Source organism: Lontra canadensis, unplaced genomic scaffold, assembly GCF_010015895.1.
Source record: "Lontra canadensis isolate GAN:19392208 unplaced genomic scaffold, GSC_riverotter_1.0 scaffold44, whole genome shotgun sequence".
Taxonomy (NCBI): Eukaryota; Metazoa; Chordata; class Mammalia; order Carnivora; family Mustelidae; genus Lontra; species Lontra canadensis.
Window position 1 is genome coordinate 8,224,792 of NW_022631038.1, and position 22,541 is coordinate 8,247,332.

The 22,541-nt window shown below is 40.2% G+C and overlaps 1 protein-coding gene across 1 annotated transcript in view; it reads right to left on the reverse strand.

The window, feature by feature from the left end:
• Positions 1–14,634, reverse strand: part of DOK6 (docking protein 6) — a 367,977-nt gene extending 353,343 nt beyond the window's left edge. The window contains exon 1 of the mRNA XM_032872255.1: positions 14,368–14,634. Coding sequence (XP_032728146.1) covers positions 14,368–14,433 — 66 coding nt within the window. The 5' untranslated portion in view covers positions 14,434–14,634. The remainder of the gene's footprint in view (positions 1–14,367) is intronic.
• Positions 14,635–22,541: the final 7,907 nt, after the last annotated feature.

The window sequence follows — 22,541 nt, forward strand, 5'->3', positions numbered from 1 at the left end:
ATCCAGCAATCCTTCTTTCTGGATATAGATGACAGTAAATTAAATTAAATTAAAATCAGGATCTCATAGAGATACCTGTGCTCCCTCGTTCACTGCAGCATTACTCACGTTAAGCTGTCTTTGCTCAGGGAACCCCAGTCCAGAAGAGCTGCAGGGATGTGTGTCCCCTTCCAAGGAGCTGTCCTAAGAAGTCTGTGGTATTGGTTTAAAAGCCATCTTGAAGGTTTTGTAGATCCTCAACCAAGCACTGTTTTAGATCTTGGGAAATATTATCTACGTAATGTTACAAAACACAATGAGGTCTTACAACCCATTTGGCAATTAAGCAAAGTGAGGCTCGAGGGTATTTGACGTTTCCCACAGGTCACACGACTCTGACTGGCAGAGTCAGTCATTAAACCCAGGCTGATGGATGGTAAAGACGGTGCTCTTGCCATTTTTATAAACTACTCCTGTGATAACGGGGCCCAAAAGGTCCTTATCCTGCTTGTAAAATAGGGCTACATTTCGAGGCGTCTCTTACATTTTTTAATTACTACACCTTTTTATTCTGAGATCCTTGTAGTTGCACATGCAGCTATAAGAAGTAACACACAGTGACCCCGCACAGCCGTGACTCCGTTTTCCCCTATGGGAACATCTGATAAAACTCTAATCCGCTATTACAGGCGGGATCTCCACAGGAACACAGTCGAGATACAGGACGTTTCCAGCTCCGCAGGGAAGCCTCTCGCTGCCCTGTAATCAGCACAGTCGCACAGGAGCCCACTCCGGCCTCCCTGTCCATACCCTCCGGCTGCTACGAACCTGTTCTTCGCTTCCACAAGTTCATGTCTCAAAAATACTACATAAAGGAAATCACATGTTTATAACCTTTGGGAATTTTTTTTTTTTTTCTTCACACACTCAACATAATCTGGAAACTCACTGTTGTTCGAGTTAATAGTTTAGTCCTTTTGATCCCTTAGCATCCCGGGATCCGCATATGCTACCGTTTACTCGGCCTCACCCAGTGATGAATATCTGGTTTGTTTTCAGTTTGGGGGTGTTTCCACCAGAGCTGTGTATCTGTGCGTGAACAGAAAGTTCTCACGTCTCCGGGACAGATGTCCAAGACTGCAGCTGACGGGCTGTAGAACGGTGGTTTAAGAAACTGCCAAATTGTTTTCCAGAGTATCAGAACCCTCACCTCATTCCCACAGTGCTGTACAAGGAATCCAGTTTCTCTGCCTTCTTGCCAGCATTTGGGGTTGTCACTGGTTTTTATTTTAGCCTTTCCAGTAGGTGTGTATTGATAGCTCATGGTGGTTTTAATCTGCATCTCTCTAATGGCTAATAATACTGAACATCTGTTCCTCTGCTTATTTGCCATCTGCACAGCAACTTTTGTGAAGTGTCAGTTCATGTCTTTTGCCCATTTTCGAATTGAATTGTTGTTGCTTTTTAATTTTTACCATAGAGTTTTAAGAGTTTCTATACTTGTTCTTTTTTAGAGATACGTAGTTTATGAATATTTTCTCCCAGTCTTTGGTAACTTTTTTTTTCATCCTCTCCATGGGCTTTTTCACAGAGCAAACATTTTTTATTTTGATGAGGTTAATTGATCGATTTTTCCTTTTATGGTTTATGCTTTTGATGTCAAGTCTAAGAACTCTTTGATCCAGATCCAGTTTCCAAAGATCTTCTTTTGCATTTTGTCACAAAGTTTATAGTTTTACTTTATACCCTAAGCTCCTGAACTATTTTGAGTTATCAGGTGTAAGGTTTATGTTGAGGCTCGTTTACTTTGCCCAGGGATGTCCAATTGCTTCAGCAACATTTGTTGAAAAGGTTACCCTTCCTTCACTGATTTGCTTTTGCACTTCTGTCAAAAATTCACTGGGTATGTTTGTGTGGTTCCCTCTTTTAAAACAAACATTCTCTTAATTATATGGTGTGAATGTATGCTCTCATCAAAGCTCCTACACTTCTCCATGACTGAACAGCGTAATTCATGAATGGTGGGCTAGATGTCCAAACGGGCAGTGACTACAAAAGAAAATGAATTCTAGTGTTTACACTTTGGTAAGGAAAGGCATTTCATAGGCACTACATTAAAAATAAATTACTTTAGTGATTCTAAAATTTAATTGGGTGACTTCCAATAATGCCATTTTATCTGTCAGAAGTATTAGTTGCTATCAGTTGTAATAGAAGTTGACACTGGCTGATTTAGATAGAAGGAAATACATTAAGTGTTTCATTACTTCAAATTAGAAGTAGAGGGCTGGACAACCAGGTTCAAGCCTGAACAACCATAAGTGATCTCTTAAATCTTTAAGTTTCTTGACGAGGCTATTAGCTTTGGACAGTAGGTACAACAGTTTACCTTGCTTATACTTTTGCATCAATAAATCAATCCAGTAGAAACAATTACTCTGTTGTGCCCTGAGAAGATTCCTATCCTGGGCTGCCCTTTTTATCACTAACTCAACATCCGGTCATGTAATTGGTCACACCTCGCTCATTTCTCACTCCCTGTCCTAGCAGCAAAAGATATTTTTGGAATTTCATCTTCATCTTCTATAATGTGCAGTATTATTTCTTATCTTCAACATCCAAAATATCAATGTTGGTGGGGTGCTCTCCAAATACATGGAAAAAGACCGAAATGCTGGCTGAAAAACTAAATGATGAACATCTAATTCATGTTGTCAATTCATTCGACTACTTACAGAGGCGCACTATGCCAATTTATTCCAGTTCAGTAAGGTTCTGTGGTAATCTATAGTGATAAGCAACTTGTTCTGAATTCTTTTCTGGTGAAAAGCATGTTATTTATTGTAGAATCGCTTGGGTAGATTAATACCAAATGAAACGAACACAACTAGCAAACAATTCTGTTGCCCGGAGAGCAACTCAGTAAGAATCTCTGGAAGCAGACTGCGTCTTTGGAAAAACAAACAAACAAACAAACAAACACGCAAAAACCTCAAAAACCATCTCCTGTGATTGGAATATGTGTCCAGTATTAAAAACTACTGCTGAAAGGGACAGAAATATTTGGCCTTGTGCATGAAGTCAAACACTGTAGCAGGCTTCTAACTGCTTCTTGACTCACTGCCCCCTCATTTTTATGCAGAGGCAGGTTTTTACACACACACACGCACACGCACACACTACCTGCGCCAGCCATGTTTAGTCCTATCACTCAAATATCTTCTTTTTTTTTTTTTATTTCACTAGAACTCTAGTTCTCCTACACAGATAAATAACTTGTCTGAAAATATCCAGAGACAAAATTACCACAGGAAGAGTGGCTCACCACTAAGCAGAGCTATAGCCAACTCTCTTGGCTCTTAGTGGATTTCTGAAGGACCACAGGGCCTCTGTTCCCCTACACAGAAATCACTATAAAATTCAACCAGCTGAGAATGTTCCATTCCGGTTAGCAGTGTACTAGGTAACTCAGGGAAGCCTGCGTGTTGACAATTGGAAACGCTGCACAAATGCGAACATCATCTACTTGAATGTATTGAAGCCTACCAAAGACAAAACTGAGAATTTATTTCTACACGACAGTCTAAAGAACAGAATCGACTGAAAATTGTAGACCTGAAAAAATAACTTAAACAGAGTAGAATGAATAAATTTAATGGGTTATTCTCAGCTGAGTAGGAAATTAGTGAAGTGGAAGACAGACCTGAAGAAAATATCCTGAAGCTTCAAGTGACAAAAGAATGAAAACTAAAAAAGCATAGAAGCACAGAAAATACGGTATAAATGATTTACCATATGAATAAGGAAGGAGAGAAAAGAATGGACAGGACTGACATGACAGGAGGGAAATAACAAATAACTTTTCTCAGCTGAAGAGCCATATCAAGCCATAAACCCAGAAGCACTGTAAACCCGAGAATAATAAACAGAATTAAAATTACATTTACAAATAACATAGAAAAATTCCTGAAAACCAGAAAATGAGGGCATTAAATGTAGGCAGAGGGGGAAAGTCTGATGATTTTCCAAAGGTGACTTACTGTCTTATTGACAGCTAACTTCTCAATGCAAACAATGACAGTTAGAAACTCCCTTCTTTGCAGTGCTAGGAAAAAAAGAAAACCAACCTTCTATGTCAGTGATTCTCAGTCATGGCTGGCCTCTAGAAGTAAAACAGGCCTTTCTAGGATGCTAAAGCTCACCATTGATTGGTCCTCTTGCCTAAATACTACTTCACCACAATGGATTTTACAGTCAGGGATGTTGCAAAGTGGAGAATGAACATTAACCCTTCTTATAAAATGCATCAGTAACTTCTTGGGTTCTTAGAACATTGTAAACCCTTTATTCTGGGCCTTTACCTCAATACCCCTCACCCATCTAGACACATATTATTAATTAGGTATGCTATTTCTTCTGCACGGAACTCACAACAAAGCCTTCTTTATTCACGATTTCTCAGCTTGGGGTTACTTTCCATGCAAACCACAAAGCACACACTGTCTGAGTGTACTCAGTAGGTATTTGCCAAATATTGTCCCAATTCTCTCTCCACACCCATCCACTCACGTTCTGTCTCCTCAATTCGGAGACAAAGAACAAAAGGCAGAACAAAAGAAACCTGGGAGACAACAGGAGTGCTACACAGCCGGGGCTGCCTTGCAGAGCCATAAACCCAGACCTACGAAGAATACAAAAGGGACTCCAAGGTACAGGGTTTTTCCTTTAATAAAGTCTGAAGCATTGACTCATTGACTCTCCAATAAGGAAACCATTACAGCATCATTCAGAACTTACCGAGTTTTAAATGAAGTACAATTTAAACAGCCATGGTTTTGTAATCACTTAGATGAGAATACACAAAGTAGAAGGAAGTCTTTTGTGAGGAGCCATATTGATGGCATCCCGCGGACGCTGGGCATCACGACTACTGACAGGAAGAATGATCCAGAGTCCTTAGAAAATTCTGAGTTATGTCCACCACATTGTTTCAGAAGTGAATTTCTGTCCCTTGAAGATACCTCTGCTTCATCATTTTTGTATTCACATTATAAAGGCTCACAGACTGTCAGTAATTAGCATTGTGTGACTGATTTATTGCATAACTCTCTATTTCGGGAATGCCAATTCCTGAGTCTCAGCACTAATAATGTTGTTTTTAGTAGTTTACAGTGTTCTAACAGATCTCACATTTTCCTTATTTCTCCCCAAACCCTCACTGTATGACAATGATTATCAGCCACAGCACCACAGTAAAAATCCCTGGGGGGACTTCAGAAGCATATCCATGCTCACAACCCAGCCAGACAAATCAGTGAGGATAGGCACAAGCTCTCGAAGTAACTCCAACATGAGGTCATAACTGAGGCTCACTTTCTTTAAACAGAGGTCTGAGTAATTTAGATAATCACGTAAAATATCAGAAAGCAACGGTACGTGTGTTAAGCAGCCATCAGAGTTTTAAATAGCTGTTATTTTAAATGTACAGAAAAACACATTTCACACATATACATAATTTGGTAGCTTCCAGTTAAACTCAACAGCATGGTTTGGCACTAGACGTGCCTTTGTTTAGAAGTCTTAACAGATTCCCAAGTGTAATGAAGTCTATAAAAGCACCAGGAAAATGAAGACATGGGTGCTTTCTACAGCACAGCCCCCGGGTCCTTAAAACATTCAGGGAGACACACTCCTCTACTTCCTCGTAAGTTAAATGAGAAGTCATTCTTTCCAAAGCAAGTTCAAATATGTAAGAAGTATGTTTTCATTCTTTTTCTTGAATAGTATGTTAGAAACTTCACTAGGGTTATGCAAACAGAGATATAGAATTTTCTCGTACTGGTTGAGAACCTTTAAAAGACATAGTTTTTGAAAGATATGCTAAATTTCAACTTCAGCTAATATCAAATTTTTATCCAAACTAAGAATAATGTGAACATGTGAATTTATATAATAAAAACTTAGCTTATATGCCATTAAGACATTTTATGAACATTTTCTTCTCCTGTTAACCTTCCTATTATATTTGTATATAATTCAGTGTGTGTGTAAGGACTTACATGTCATTTGGAAATATATACCATTATATTTAATATATAACACATGTATGTGTATCATGTATCTGTGTATGTACACGCACACACACACATAAACAGACATACATACATATTTTAAAGAATTCTGAATGGTCAGAGAAAACTGATTTCATGTTTACAAGGAAAAAATCATGAGAAGAAAAATAACTGTACATGTTTATTCAGGTAATATATCTTATATAAATATCTACACGTTAAGTAACAAAATGGCATATAGACTTTTTTTTAAATAAGAGAACTGAAAAAGAAAGAGAACATCATTTAAATATATCTGTTTCAATTCTTTCCCCTTAAAAGTAGCAAGCAGCACAACAAATAAACAACCAAGTCTCCTAGGCAGAGGTCATGGTATGGTTCAGCACTACCCAGTGTGTCTGGATTTGGGTAACAATGTCACACTATGTGCTGCATGACTACATCACTACATAACATCTTTTGATTTTCCAGATCCCAGTAAAAATGTATATTTTTAAATCATGCTTTTTTAAATGAACTCATCTTTCATTAAGTTAATTTAAACATAATCTTTTACGTAATTATCTTGAAAGATCCTTTTTCATAAACAGAGGTCATGCTAGAATAAGGGATTTAAATCTTTCTAAAAACATTTTAAAGTCTACACAGACACTATCAGCTGCATTTTGGAGCCAGTTCCCTATACTCAAAAGCAGGAATTAGCCAGTTTTTCGATGGTACAGTGAAAATGAAATCACGTCCATTCAAAGTGGCCTGGAAAAATATCCGCATAGTATCTCCTTACCGTGGCATAAATCCTCTCACTAAATAGCATTTTTTTCCAGTTTTATTGAGATGTAATTGATACCTTACATCGTGTAAGTTTACAGTGTACAATACAATGATTTGATGTATGTACACATTGTGAAATGTGTAAGTTTAGTTCACATCCATCTCCTCACCTAGTTACAACTTTTTTTCTCGTGAGAACTTTTAAAATCTACTCTCCTAGGAACTTTAAAAAATACAAAACTGTATTGTCAGCTACAGTCACCATGCTTGACACTGCATTTCCAGAACTTACTTAGCTTACAACTGGAAGTCTGTCTTTCCATCGCCTTCAGCCATTTCCACCACCTTCAGCCATTTCCACCACCTCCCACCTGCCGGTAGCACTTCCGTCTGCAATGTAAATAACTTAGAGTCCAGTCAAGTGAGTGATAATATTAGCTTTACACCAGGCAACCAACTGAAGAAAACACATTTACTTTGAACAGTACACATAGCTGTGTCATTGCTTGTCTACATGTACTACAAAGTGGAAGCTGTTGCATTGTAGATATGACACTGCACCTGAAGTTAGGATACCTAGATTTGAGTATACACGTCCACAGACAAACCCAGTCTGTCGCTAACTCTGGCGGATTCACTTTACTTCCTTTGGATTTGCGTTTATGTATAAAAAGTTAAATTAAATGAGGGTAAAATTAAATATACTTTCAAAAGCATGCTGGGAAAATTATGTAAGCTAATATATGTGGAAATTCTTTATAAGCCGTAAAACAATACAGCAAAATGCAAAATGATTATGTTACTATTATGAAGCCTCAAATCAACTTGAAAGTGTTCGTCCTCTCAATCATTTTACTGTTAAGCCAAAATATTAGCCAAGCTTTTACAATGAATTTAGTACAATAACGGGAGAAATATTTTGTGCATGTTCCAAATATCACAACCACCATTTATTTCAAACAACATGAGAATATTTCTTTAGTACATGAGTTCCTGTTCTCCACTAATAACAATATATCATTTCTTATTCATTCAATTCGACTGACAGGTGTACTAGTCTCATTGAGGAATAGTGTTATAATATGAAAAGGAAGTACTCAAAGGATAATCCTGCTCTGTGTTGTAAAATAGAACTAATGGAGACCTATGCAGAACGTTAGTGAAAATGCTCTCTACCTATATTCTTGAGCTCTTTGGTCAAAGTTACCAGAGCTTGAAGAATAAAAGAAAATACTGTGAGTCCCATGAGACAAAAGCAGTAACACTGAAGTAAAGGAATCAGAGTATTTTCTCTTTTAACTAGTTTGTCCCATTGGATAGAAATTATTTTTTCCTTAAAGCTAAAACTTCAAAAGTTATGAAATCCAGAAAAGATCAGTAGGTGGCGGGAAAACAGGTAATTTTTATTTTGTTTCTATTGCTTGCCTTTTATCTTTGCATAGTCTCTAAAATGAAGAGGATGTAAACAGAAACAGACCAAAGACAAGAATACTTATTTAGTCCTAGTCAATATTATTTACATGGGTTATTATGATCCAAACAGAACAAAATATTACAACGAAAATACTTCAACAAAAATGGGTCACATCTATTTCAAAGACTTGGGCTTCAGATTAAACTATTTTTGTGTGTTATTTTAGACTGATCCTAAATATCAACCATTACTGAGCACTTTTGAAAGGCATTTAAGGAAACTGGCAATGAAAATCTTGCAAATATTTGACCACTGTATGATTACCCACTTATAAATTACTCACAGTTTATTTTGGTCATTTAAAAGATTTCCCTGAGTACTGAGTATAATCTTTGTTATCTGAAGAAATGCCATCTTTTGAGATTCACCTTGCCAGCAGTCATGTGTAAATACATTAAGATAAAAACTGAGATGTGAACTTTTATATCTCACTCCTGATTTAACGGCTTGCCCCAGGTAGTGTATAGACATAATTATTTAATATCAAAATCCAGCAAAGTATTTTTACAGTTAGGCTTACTTTTATTTTTCCTTGTTTTTGGCTCTAAGTCTCGAAAGTTCAAAGAACATCAGGCATGCCCATATGCACGCATAAGGACTTTTTAAAAAGACAAAAAAACTCACTAATTTCTGAAAATACCTGAAACGTCACGTGCACACACACACAACTGCAAACAAATTAATATATAGGGATTCTTCAGAACATATACAAGACTTTTTTCAACTCTAAAATTCTAAGATCCAGTAATTCTTGGAGAGATATATAGATAGATAAATAGATACAGACAGAGATAAAGAAATTAAGTGGAATGTATACAGTATTAAACTCATAATTACACTCACCACAAATAAAAATCAAAAATAAAAATAGCTAAAATAATTAGACTTTTCATATATTCTAAATTCTATATTTAATGAGAAAGAGATAAATAATAACCATGGCTATAATGATCCTTTTTAGAAAGCAATGTCCAGGATACAGAATATTCTAGAAAGAGAAAAGGTTAAGTATGCCTAATACAATGTCCATGTCTTAAATCCATAGACTGAGAATTCATACCTGAAGTAATGATCATGAGAGTTCTTTTGAACTTTTGAATGGTCAAAATCATTAAGTTATTTACATATTTTATCTTAAATATATTTAATGCATCTACTTCCTGGAAAATTGGTAATGCATGTCGTACAAGATAGAATTACTCTTCATAAAATACTTTCTAGATATTTGGGAAACCAGAGGAATTTTTAATTGCCTAACCAACCAAAAAAATGCAAATGCACACACGAAAATTCCCATTTATATTAATGAATGAACTTCTGTAAAGGGGTAAATTTTCATAAACATGTTTCATGAAAAACTACTCTCTTTCATCATCAGAAGAAAACTTTTTGTGGAAGGACAGGAAAAGTCAAAGAATTTATAGAAAGAAGATCAATAATCATCAAGCCAGGGATGGAAGGGTCTCAAGGTTCTAATCAAGGATGGAGAAAAAACAAAAACAAAAACAAAGGAGGGAGAGAGGACAAGATGTAGATGAAACCATAGTAAGTTGCTGAAGCAAATGGAGACTATGCAAGAGGAAATCCTGCATAGATGTTCAGCTCATAAAATTGGGGCTCATCACACACTCCAAATGTGTTCCTCTACATTTCCCTGCTTCCCTTATAGCCAGGTTGGGGTAACGTGACTATTACTGGCCTAATGTACTATGAGTAGTAGTGATGTAGGAGGTATTTACTGTTACTAACCCTGATAATACAACATGACACTTGCAGTGGGACATTCACAGTCTCTCTCTCTCTCTCTCTCTCACACACACACACACACACACACACACATACATGCGTGCCAGCTGATAAACAGTAGATGCTCCATAATTATTGATCATTTTTTGAATATGCAAAGCCCAACTGTATCTTGAGACATTTCTTTGATACCCACACAAAGCAATACAAATCCTTCACCTGACTTGAAAAAGAAATAGAAAACAATTTCTGTAAAATGCTATTTGTCTGTGCACAATGTGCCTGTGACTGTTCACACTGATGTATTTGAACAGAATTCCTTGAAAACAATGATGTGAGGCCTGAGTCCAGAATTCGTCAAACTATGTGTACCGTGAATGTGTACAGTGAACTTAATGGTAGGGATGATGATTTCCCTCCATAAGGCTGCATTTACCTTTGCTACATTATAGAGTCAATAAGCCATGCGTAAAGTTGTATTAATGGTTTCCGTGGTTGAGTTCCTAGTTTATCTGCAAACCAAGAATGGGTTGGATATTTTATAGTATATGCCTTGCTGACTTAATTTAATCTATCAGTGTTCAGAAGGAAACAGGTAATAAAGGCTAAGAGATAAACAATTTTGACCAAAATGTTTTTGCTTTTTTTTCTTTTATTTAGTGTTTTCAGTAACCTTTTCTTAGACACAAAATACTGACCAGCATGGTACCTTGTGAATTTTAATACTAACCATGCAACATTAAGAGAGCAAAAGGAATTGAACTATTGTAAGGGCTTTTAAATCATGAAAAGGAAAACAATATATCCATAGAAACAGTGATATGTTATAATGAAAAATCAACACACACTATGAACAAATGACTATAAGAGTCATGTCGTTATATGTTTAATGACTTAATACCTTTAAAAACTTAATGATTAGGGGCACCTGGGTGGCTCAATGGGTTAAGCCTCTGCCTTCAGCACGGGTCATGGTCTCAAGGTCCTGGGATCAAGCCCTGCATCAGGCTCTCCGCTCAGTGGGGAGCTTGTTTCTCCCTCTCACTCCGCCTGCCTCTCTGCCTACTGTGATCTCTATCAAGTTAATAAATAAAATATTAAAAAAATAAATAAATAAAAATTTAATTATCGAATAAACATATTTTTAAAGGACATGGGTAAAATCCAGGATAATACCATTTTTTTCAAAATTATTTTCCTGAGTGGAAGATAGGCTGATTAATGAGTCAAGACAAGTTTCAAAGCAAACATTCTAAAAAATTGTTTAACACTTACTACTTCACCCAAATAACTGGCTAGGGAAGTGGCCTCAACAGGTAGCACTAGATTCTCTAAGAAGACACATGGCAAGGACTCTTTCAACCACTTCGAAGTGGAAGTACCTGCATCAGGGTTGTCTCCCAGCCTAGGGGGCAAGTAGCACTTCTCTGCCCTCCTTCTGCACAATAGGGAACACTAACTTATGAGGAGTAAAGGGTACAGTAGAACATTTTACCTCAAAATATATTTTCATGTCATAATAATCTCTGATGCCACTGCCTTCAAGCCAAGGGTTTTTTTTTCCCCTTAGAATATTATAAAATTTGATTTTTGAAAGCATGAGTTCTGTACATCATAAATCAAATAGCTGTGCATATTTCATTGGAATTTTTATTTTGATATTTAAATATCATAAGAGAATCATTATGTAACTTCTGAGTTAAAATTATTTTATTTGGAAAAATCTATAGTTCTGATTCCTAAAAGAAGTAATATGTACTATTAACTATGAAAATGAAATTTTAATATTTAGATAAATCCTGTTTCTATGATTTGGGATAGGAATTTTCATGTGTAAGGCACCCATTATCTGCTTAGAGTTTCACTATATTATGAGACCCACTTAACTTACTGAGGTTCACAGAAACATGTAGACGAAGTTGTGTCATATGAAGTCACCCTTCTGAATACTAGAATATTCTGAATAGAAAGTCTAAAGTTTTTTAATACATAATATTCTTCAAAATAATCAAGGTTAATTTAACTTAATATTTCGATTTAATATTAAAACAAAACAAAACTATTTCAACACCAAACTCTGAAGTTCACCTTTCTCAAGCAGAAATGGAAGACAAAATTAATTTATACATAAACGTATTTTTATTGTTTTCTCTGAAGGGTGTCCTTTACAAAGGCGTATCTCTCAACAGTGAGTATGGAAAGAGGACTTGGGATTGCAAATGTATTTGCACACAGCTTTAGGAGGAATGGTATTTTAAGAGGATATTTCAAAGGCTCTTAACACCATGGTTACTCAAGAAGCAGTGAAAGCTCTTTCCTTGGATCCTATATTTTAATTAGGTGGCATATTCAGTTTTTGTTGTAGGAAATCCTGGAAAGCTGGGAATGGGAGAGGAGTCCTACAGACCCCGGGGCCAGGGGCAGGGTTCTCAGGGTTCCGCTCCTTACTCATTCTCACGTACTTAGGGACTCTGTGGAAGCAGATACACTTCTCCCCGGGGGGCCTGAATCATCCATCAGCTTCTAACGTTTGAGGAGTCAGACACAATTGAGATTCCAAGAAGACGGAAAGAGCGAGAACGACGAGCAAGCACCCTGCGGGAGAGCAAAGGGCTTCAAAGGTCAAGTTCCCGAAACGCTCCTCCCCTCCAGCTCTTTCTTGCTCGGCCGGTGCGGGTGACAGATTGGAGCGGTGCGTCCCGGCGGAGAGAAGCCGTCAGCCTCCGGGACACCCGCAGTTTCACACGCCGGCTCTTCCTCATCTCGCTGGAGAGGAGCGAGGCGCAACCGCCTGCGCAGGAGCAGCCCCGGCAACCCCGGCCGAGGGGCTGCAGCGAGCGCCGCTCCCGGGCCCTGCCGGGGCGCGCAGCTGCGCACGAAGGCGCCAGGCGGCGGGGTGGGCGGCTGCGCGGTCCCCGCGTTTGGCACTCCCCGCTCCCACAGAGCTGCCCAAGTTCGAGAACGGGTCTCCCGTCTCCTCGGGGTACAGTCTGCATCTTCAGAGTGAACCCCGGAAGGGGCAGCCCAAAAAGCCAAGCCTGCCTTTCCCCCTGCCCCCGCCCGCTCCCCCACACCTGCGTCCACCAACTCCTGACCAGGCGACTTCTGGGTGCGTAGTGATCCGTCCTCTTTGGGGGGTTCTGCGCTACCAGAGATATATTTAGCCTTATTTTTCTTTTTTTCCTTTCTGAGTGAGGAAATAAACGAACTTCTCGCTCCTTTTCTTTCCAAGTTGGAGGATTCATCCAGTCAGCAGAGAACGCGGGCAAGGTTCTCGTTCAAGGCCGCTCTGCCCCAGGATTCCGGAGCTTCGCCGAACTGGAACTTTGAGAACAGGGAGGTACAGAAACAGCCCAGGGAATCCGGGTAAGGGGCCCTTTCGCCCCCCAACACCGAGCTTCCCTTCCTGCTCTGGTCCGGCCTGCCAAGGTCGTTCCGGGTCGGCCACCTCCCGCAGCGCGCGCGGGCCCCACGGCCTCCGCCGCGACCCCCGAGCGTCGCGCCCACGCTCCCTGGGCTCCGCCAAGCCCGGGCAGCTCGGCGCCCGCCCCGCCCCTCCCGCCTCTCGGCTCCACACCGGGTCCTCGGAGACCGTCGGCGCGTCCCTCTTACCTCCCGGTCTGGACACGAGAGAACTTCTGAACCCCCGGGGGGTCTGCACTGTTCCTCTCCCAAGTCAGGCGGAACATCTTTCACGAGAAAACTACGACAAGGTCTCCATAAACTTTGCTGTCGCGAACGCTAGCACACACCTGCCTGCACACGGGCGCAGGTACACCTGTCCGGGCGCGCGAAGGGCCAAGGAGCCTGCCACTGGGCAACTGCTCAGGGCGCAGTAAAGTCGGGGACGCGCGGCGCGGGTAGGGCATCGAAAGAGAATTTCGAAATGGGCTCGGGAAGCGGGGACTAGAAAATGGTGATTCTAGATGCACACACAGGAGGGTCCGTGCACCTCCTGCACGCCGCGCGAGCCTCCGGGAAGGCGCACACTTTGAGAACAGAGCGCTGTGGGCTGCACTACACATAAGGCCCCGCCGAGGCAAATTCATCTTAAAACTGACAGTCCCTTTCGTCTACACGACTTCCCAGTCTGGTCCACACCAGCGCCGTGCACGTGAGGATGGGGACCCGGGCGCTCCCGGAACCCTCGACCCGGTGTGCAGAGCCCCCCGAGGCAGGTGCGGGCCCCCACACCGGCCGAGCAACAAGCGGGCTGTCAGCTCTTCGGGCCGGGTCCCTCTATGCCCCCGTCCCCGCGCGGGTCACCTCTCCCCGCCGCCCCCCGCCCCCCACCACAGCCGGCCGCGCCGAACGCGAGCAACTCACCCCCAGCTTCCTGCTGCGGATTTTCACGTATCCCTGCTTGACTATGTCGTTAAAGTTGGAGGCCATGGCCAGCGCGTTCGGGCTCGTTCCCTCCGCGATCGGCTTCCCGGAGTCGAGAGCCGCCGTCCGCCGCCGGGTCCGCGCAGGTCTCGCATCCAGCCAGCAGCCGCCACAGCCGCGCCGCCGCCCGGTTCCCCGAGCTCCCGCCGGCGGGGACGCGGGCTGGTGGCAGGGCGGCCGCGGACGGGGAACGCGGCCCGGCGCCGCGAGCAGCGCCCGCCCTCCTCGTTCCGGTCCTCACCTCCGCCCCCCGCCGCGAGCCGAGCGCCGGGCCCGCGCCGCCGCCAGCTGCGGGCGCCCCCACCGCGCCGCCGCCCCCGGCAGCACCCACGGGCTGGCGCCTCACTCGGCGGCGCACAGCTGGCCGGAGCGCACCCGCGCGGCTCCCCGGCGCGGGGGGAGGGGCGCGGGGGGGTGGGGGGGAGGCGGGCCGAGTCGCCCGCCCGGCTCCCTCCTCCTGGCCCGCGGGGTGGCTGCGCTCGGAGATGCTCGCAAGACTCGCTTCCTCCCTCGCAACTCCGGCGGGGAGCTCCTCCCGCTCCCCGCGCCCGGGGTCGCACCCCCCGCCCCCCACCCGGCTCCCTCTGCCCGCATTGCTCTCCCGGGTGCGGGATTCCTGAGGACACGGCTCCTCATTCCGGGGCTCTCAGTGTCCACTCCCCAGCTGCACACCGGGGAAAGGGCGGCGGGGATGCTCGCACAGAGGAGAAGGCAAACGGCAGCGAGACGATTGTTTATTTCGGTGGCCTTGTGTACGTGCATTTTTGTTCCTAAGCACACGCTCGCCTTCCAGGTCTTTGCCCCGTTAGGAAGTGCAAACCGACGCGGAGCCCATCCTGGTGCACACAAAGAGACCAACCGTGCGCATGTGTCTAATCCCTCTGCTGCTGGGGAGACCGGAGCAGTCGGGCGAGGCAGCCCTTCGCCGACGTCCTCTCGCCAAGCAGCGGCGAGGAGCCCCGGAGTGGGCTGATTTATGCACGCGTTTCAGTTAACTATGACTCAAAGTGCCTCGTGGCTTTTCATCTTCTGGAGGAAATGGAGACCATTACTATTCCTGGTGGATGCAGATGATTTATGGAAATGTGCAACTTGTTAAATGAAAACAATGGAGAAACAAACCCCTCTTTACTTAGGAACTCATAACATTCAAAAGTAGGCTATTCCCTAGTGTAAAGAAATTTTAATTTAAAAATTATATCATTTTTATAAGATGCGAGGAAAAAATAGGGAGTATTGAATTCTAACTGGAGGCAATGTATGGGTTTTTGCTATAGGCAAGACTATTTAGTACCTAGAAGCTCAGGATGATATTCTTTAAGAAAAAAATATAAACCGTGTAAAGATTGAAATTTTATAAATGACTCATTCATTTATAAAGAGTCTATATTTGATAAAATTTCAGAACATTATGTTTCTTTTCTCGCTTACCATAGCGAGCAGTATCTTCCCATGTTTTCAGTTAAAATTTCTTTCTGCCCTATTGAGAACATAATCATTTTAAGAGAGAAAGAAAACTACTTGATTGAAGGGAGGAAAAAATCTGAAAGTTAAGGAACAATAGCATGTCCCTTGCCCCAACCAAATAGGCACCCCTAAAAAAAGTTGATATTGTGCCATCGTTAGCAAGAGCCTTCATCTGGAATCCATCCAACTCTGCGGACACTTTAACTTGCCTTAACAGCATATTATTCCGCCGCCTTCATTTATGCAACAAACGTTGGTTTGGACTCTCCACCACGAACAGTACCAGATGCTGAGGCAGGTATTTCGAATCAAAGGCAGGATCTCTTAGGATGTAACTCTGGAAGAAACTCAAGCTCCGACCTTCCCAGAAAATTTACATAAACTCCCTCTTGGTTTGGTGTGATTCCCGCCCTGAAATACCTGGGACTATGTTGTCTGTTCCAATCACTTGTTGCTATTATGTATACTACCTGGTTATAATTTCTTTATGTGAAGACTGATTTATATTTGCAGATGCTTTAAATACATTATTTCATTCAGTCTTCTTGCAATGCCATGTGTTAAGCAAAAAAAAACAGAACGAAAACTTGCCATTTAATAGATTAGGAAACAGAGGCTCTGAGACAGACATTCAGTTGTAGAGACACTGTTTCTAGACTGGTTTGGGGTCTATAATAATTTCTATGACCCCTAACTTTCCCCATCATTTATAGAATAATCTGTTTCTACAAATCAGTTGTGAGGTCTTTGAAGTCAAAGATTAATTTTCTCAATAATAATCGCAGTGTGTACTTAAAGGTGAGGTACATTTTATAAACCTGCTTTTAATAATTATATAATGATTATACTTTTGCTCACATACCTATATAGGTCTTTATAACACTCTAAGATGATTTAAATATTCCCCTACAGTTACTTTAGATTCTTAAATTTCTGATGGAGCAGTGTGTGTGTGTGTGTGTGTGTGTGTGTATGTGTATTGTGTGTGTATATACAATTGATTGTATCCTCATGGCCTCATTTATTGTAGTCATCTAAGTCTCAAACTTCTGTTATGTAGTAATGTGACTTAGAAATGTGAGGACATTTTTTTTTCCAGAGTAATTCATAAGAAGTGCTATATGTATTCAATTAAATCACATTAAAAAAAGAACCAAAAAGTTTGACTGCTCCATTGATTAGAGGGCTCAAGAGTTGTCAGCCCAATACATACATTAGAAAATTCTCCACCAAATGTCTACCTAATGGCTTTTCAGCCTTGGGTGATCATTGCATTGATACATTATTTCATTAGGGTTTGTAAAATTGTCATATTCTGATTTGATTTTATTCCTGAATTTATAAACTATTATCTTTTAAAACTTTAGGATTGTCTTGAAATCAATTCCTTATAGAGAATATGCTTGATTCTTAACCCTTAACAACCATTTTTCAGAAATATTGAATATGTTCTAGCAAACACAAAAGAATACCCTCCTCCCTTAGAAATATCTTTAAAAATGGAGTTTTGTATATGTAATGCATTTCAACCCATCAGAGTCATTATTCTTTTGGGGATTTTAATTGCCTGGTCTTTAACCAGAAGGAGCTGCTTCACTTGACATCTTTGTGTTTTTATCAAGTACCCATGGACCTTAATAGCTTTGTTGTGATCAATCACAAGATATTCCCCATTCATCTTGTACATTTCCAGCTCTAGACCTGGAATCCATTCTTTTCCCTAGGAACCTTTGTTTGTCTTAATGGGAAATGAAATTCAGTTCCCATAATCTGATTACTAGGGTGTTATTTTTGCTACTGATTCTAAGCTTTTCAGCTACAGGAACATGAAATACTTTTATTTTAGAAATATATTTCAAAAGAGAAAAATTCTCAGTTTTATGGATGGCTCCAATTCAATTGTTGTTGATACTACTGTTGAAGTATATAAGCAAAGATCTCATCTTTAAGGATTGCTTCTTTTCTTTTGAGATTTTCATTATGTGAAATAGTTAACATATTTCCAACAATCAAACCTACCAAACAAGGCACGTAGAGAGATATAGTTCTGATTTTGTCCCTTCCTATTTTCTACCTCTCTTTTTAGGAAACCATTTTTATTAGTTTTTGTTTTATCCTTACATTGTCTCATTTTGATGATATAAGAAAAGATATATGTGTTTCTATTTCTGTTTTTCTTACACACAGGAAAATAGCATACTACTCATAATCTTATCATTATAGTAGATAGCCTCCAAACTAGGCCCCCAAAGATCCCCAGGTTTTAATATAATGCCCCATAGAATTTCTCCGAGTGTGGGCTGAACTTTTTGACTAGCTTCTAGTGACTAGAATGGCAGAAGTGATGGAGTGCCTTTTCTAAATTAGGTTATAAAAAGACTGTAACTTCAATTAGGGTGATCTTTATTGTATTGCTGGCCCTGGAGGAAGCTAGCTGCCACAATATGAAGCAATCCTGTGCAGAGACCTTTGTGAGTGAACCTAGGGATAGATCATCCAAGGCTTTCCAACAGCCCTGTGAGGGATCCTCCCCCAGGGAAGCCTTTAGGTGAGCACACCTTGCCCAACGCTGAGAGACCCTGAGCCAGAACCAGCCATCTAAGCTTCTACTGGTTGTTCCTAAATAATGAATGCTGTAAGACACCAAAAGTTTGTATTCATCTTTCCATATGCTGACTTTGGGGGCATTTTTTAAATGTATAAATGGGTAACTGAAATCTATTTTGGTATGTGGAAATAAGGTGCATGGCTTTGCATCCACCAGTCGCCCTGAGAAAGGTGTTAGTGAGGGTTTCAAGGCTTGCAACCTTGCAGACAAATTGCAAAATGTCGGACGTTGAGGACACTGTGAGTGAGATCTTACAATAAAGTGAGGAAAATATTACTGAAATTGGAGGAAGGAGCCCTATTATATGTGGAAGCAGGAAACTTAGCTGAACTGTTCCTGTAGCTCTGTGGAAATTAAAATATTTACCCACTAAACTGTGTCATCTAGATAAGATTTCCAAACAAAGTGTTGGTGTTGTAGTCTTCTTCTTGATACTTAGTAAAATGAGAGCAGAGAGGGATAAACTGAGGGGAGGATCATTAAACAAAAAGGAGCCAAGAACTGATATATTTTTTTAAAGATTTTATTTATTTATTTATTTATTTATTTATTTATTTATTTATTTCAGGGGTGGGGGGAGTACATGCACAGGGAGAGGGGCAACGGGAGAGAGAGAATCTCAAGCAGACTCCACACTGAGCTAGGAACCCATCACAGGGTTCAGTCTCCCAACCCTGAGATCGTGACCTGAGCCAAAATGAAGAGTCAGATGCTTAAACTACAGAGCCACCAGGGGACCCAAGAATTAATGGTTTTAAACATCCCCAGCTCCTCCAAACTATAACAATGCCAGAATGAAGAAATGACTTCTGAACAAAGATAAATCCTGGGCACCGCTGTGAACATTTGGTCTAAAGATAAAAGCCAAAGGTGTGACTCTAAGACATGTATTTTTTTTTTTAAGATTTCAGGAAATCAATTATTTTATGGTCGCTTCTTTGTCTGTATCCTTAGACCAAATTTTCATGACAGTGCTCTGGATTTGATCTAATAAAAAGATTCATAGGAAACCCACAAGGTTTTCAAAAGAGGCATAGGTGAGAAGCCTTATCAGGCAAAGACTGAGAAGGAGGAGATGCATTTGGACTCCCAGCCTTCTACCAGCAGGAAGCAGTGGAAGACTGAGAGAACAATCCAGCTGCAAGAAAACGTGCTGCCTTTAAAAGTAAAGATGATTTTTTTTTGTTCCTCAGGGAGGGACCAAAAGTCTAGAGAGAAGAACCAAGAGTCATAAAGAAGCATTCCTTGACCTTGAGAACTAATCCAGGAATGCCCCAAATTTCCCATTTGGGTTTCATAGTTGTTGAGGACTCCTGATTCTGTGTGTCTTCTTGAGTCCATTTTTGAGCCAGAATGTGTATATTACTTGTACTCTGCTTGTGTCAGCATTGCGTGTTGGAATTGTGATGGGCAGGTTGTCTCTTTAGATTCAACGGTGTACAGTTTGAGAACAAGACTCACAGTTGAAAACTACCTAAAACTGGACATTAGAGAGTGGTCAATGACAACTCCCCTAGTATTTTGATAACTTCCTGCTCCTGGTCTCCTGTTCTTGCTTTGGATAGAGGCTCTTCTTATTTTCCTGAAGTAGGTATGTGGATGATATATTCTGCACTGATGATAGTACGGATTCTTGGGTCTCAGCCCTCTATCTCCGTGGTCTGTATACGTCATTCCATAGTCCTCAGTTTACTTTGTGCAGTTAAGATATTTAAGGCCAATCTGACCTTCTCTTAGTGTGTAAGTTTTTCTTTCTACCTGAAACTTATAAAACTTTCCCCTCATCCTTAAATTTCAGATCATGCCTTATGTACTTTCTCATTAAGATGACCTGGAATTTGTGAATACTGTTATTTTGTTATTAATATAACAGAAATATTTTCTATTAATATATCCATTATTTGTTTAACTTTTCTGCTTATATATTATATTACTTCTCCTTCTGAAATTTCTGTTATATCCTGGACCTACGCTTTGGTTCTTTTTCTTTTTTTTTTCCCCCTTATTTTTTACCATTTCTTCAGTTTTTGGCTCTCTTCTCTGTGACATTCCTTGAACTTGATCTTTCAGACTATAAATTTATATATAATCGTATTTTGCACTCTTTAAGTCATCTTCTAAATACTAAATTGGGATATCGAGTTTATATCTCTTGAAAGTCTTTTGTCTGAGTTCAGAAGGTGGTCACTTGGATATTCTCAAGCATTCTTTGTGCTATTTTATTCATATCCATGAGTATCCTCTAATAGTTGTACTTCATTTTTCTGCTTTCATTGCTTCCCCTGATCTCATTGACTTCTGGACACTTTCATGTTTTTTAAATGACTCCTCTCTAGATATTGGAGATTGATAAGTGGTAAGACTTTTGTTCTAACAGAAAGCAGAGTGTCCTCTCCCCTGTAGGCTAGATATGCAGAAGCAGTTTATTATTTCAGATACTTCAAAAGCAGGATGCCTGGGTAGCTCAGTCATTAAGCATCTGCCTTCAGCTCAGGTTTTGATCCCAGAGTTCTGGGATCGAGCCCCTTCTCCTTTTCCCACGCCCCTATTTGTGTTCCCTCTCTCTCTGCGTCTCTGTCTGTCAAATAATTTAATTTAAAAAAAACTACTTCAAAAGCATGTTGGTGTGTATTTTAATAACAAAGGAGATGAACTAAAATACTACCTTATGATTTTCTCTTACATAACATAGAGTTTGAGTAGCTTTTTACTAATTTCTGCCCTCTCCTAAATGGGGCTTTAAATATCCATTGTGAGGAACTGGTTATTTCTAACATATTTTTTTCTATTTCAAATATATATTTAACATTTTATTCAAATTTATTATCTGAGATATTATTTAAGCATAAATAAAATAATCCATTTTTCTTAAATGATAGAAGGAAACATTTGGAAATCTCATTTCTAGTTCCCATTAAAACAAGTAAGTAGGTTCAAGGAATTAAATGGTGATATTTAGTTATTGAGTAATTAATTTATTATATTTATTATAATTTAATAACTATATTTGTTATATGTTATAATTTAAATAATTTGGAAGTTTAAGATCTCAATTAGTTGGCATACTCATTAATATGCAATACTGACTGGCATACTTACAAGGCACATAATTCAAGAGATAAAACTATTCAGTCAGTTGGAATTGCAGAAAACGCTCCTTAGATTTTAGTGAGACCTATTCAATTTCATGAAACCGGTCATTTATTTTTAACTCTCCAGGAACTTTTATTTTAACCCAGAGATTTTTCTTTAATGGAATGATAGTTTCTTTTTTTTTTTTTTAAGATTTTATTTATTTATTTGAGAGACAGAGAGAGAGAGAGTAAAAAAAATGAGCAGGGGGAGGGGCAGAAGGAAAGGGAGAGCAGATTCTCCCCTTAGCAGGGAGCTGGATGCAGGGATTGATTCCTGGACCCTGGGATCGTGACCTGAGCTTCAGGCAGACGCTTAACGAACTGAACCACCCAGGCGACCCTACGATTATATCTTCCAGTGTATCAGATATAAGGGAACCTAAATCAAGGAAAATTATTTCTCAGAGAATAGGCTAGAACAGAAAACATGGACAGGATGGATAGGTGGGAAGCTCTTACGTTGGAGTCCCACAACCCGAGAGCTGACTTCCCATTAGGACTGGGTAAACACTGTATTTACAGATATGTCTTGTCCACTATAAACATTTTAGCACTCTTGTTCTGTCTCTAGTAGTTTCTTTAAAAATCTCTGATGCTAACTCTTACATATGATGTTCAGCTTCTTTTCTGTCTCAAAATCATCATTAATCCCTGCCACTCATGTTTTATTTCTGAAATTTTATTTCTTGCGGAAATAGCATGAGGATCAGGGAAGACAAATGTAACTTCCATGAGCCTCAGTTTTTCCCAGTCTACAAAGATGAATATCAAGAACTTAGAGATACCTATTAATATTAGGGGATAGGACATCTCTGACATAGTGCCCATCCCATAGTTTTTATAAAATGAGTATCGGTTGTCTTCTTCTGTCTTAAAGAATCATTTGGCATAAGGGTTTATCCTGT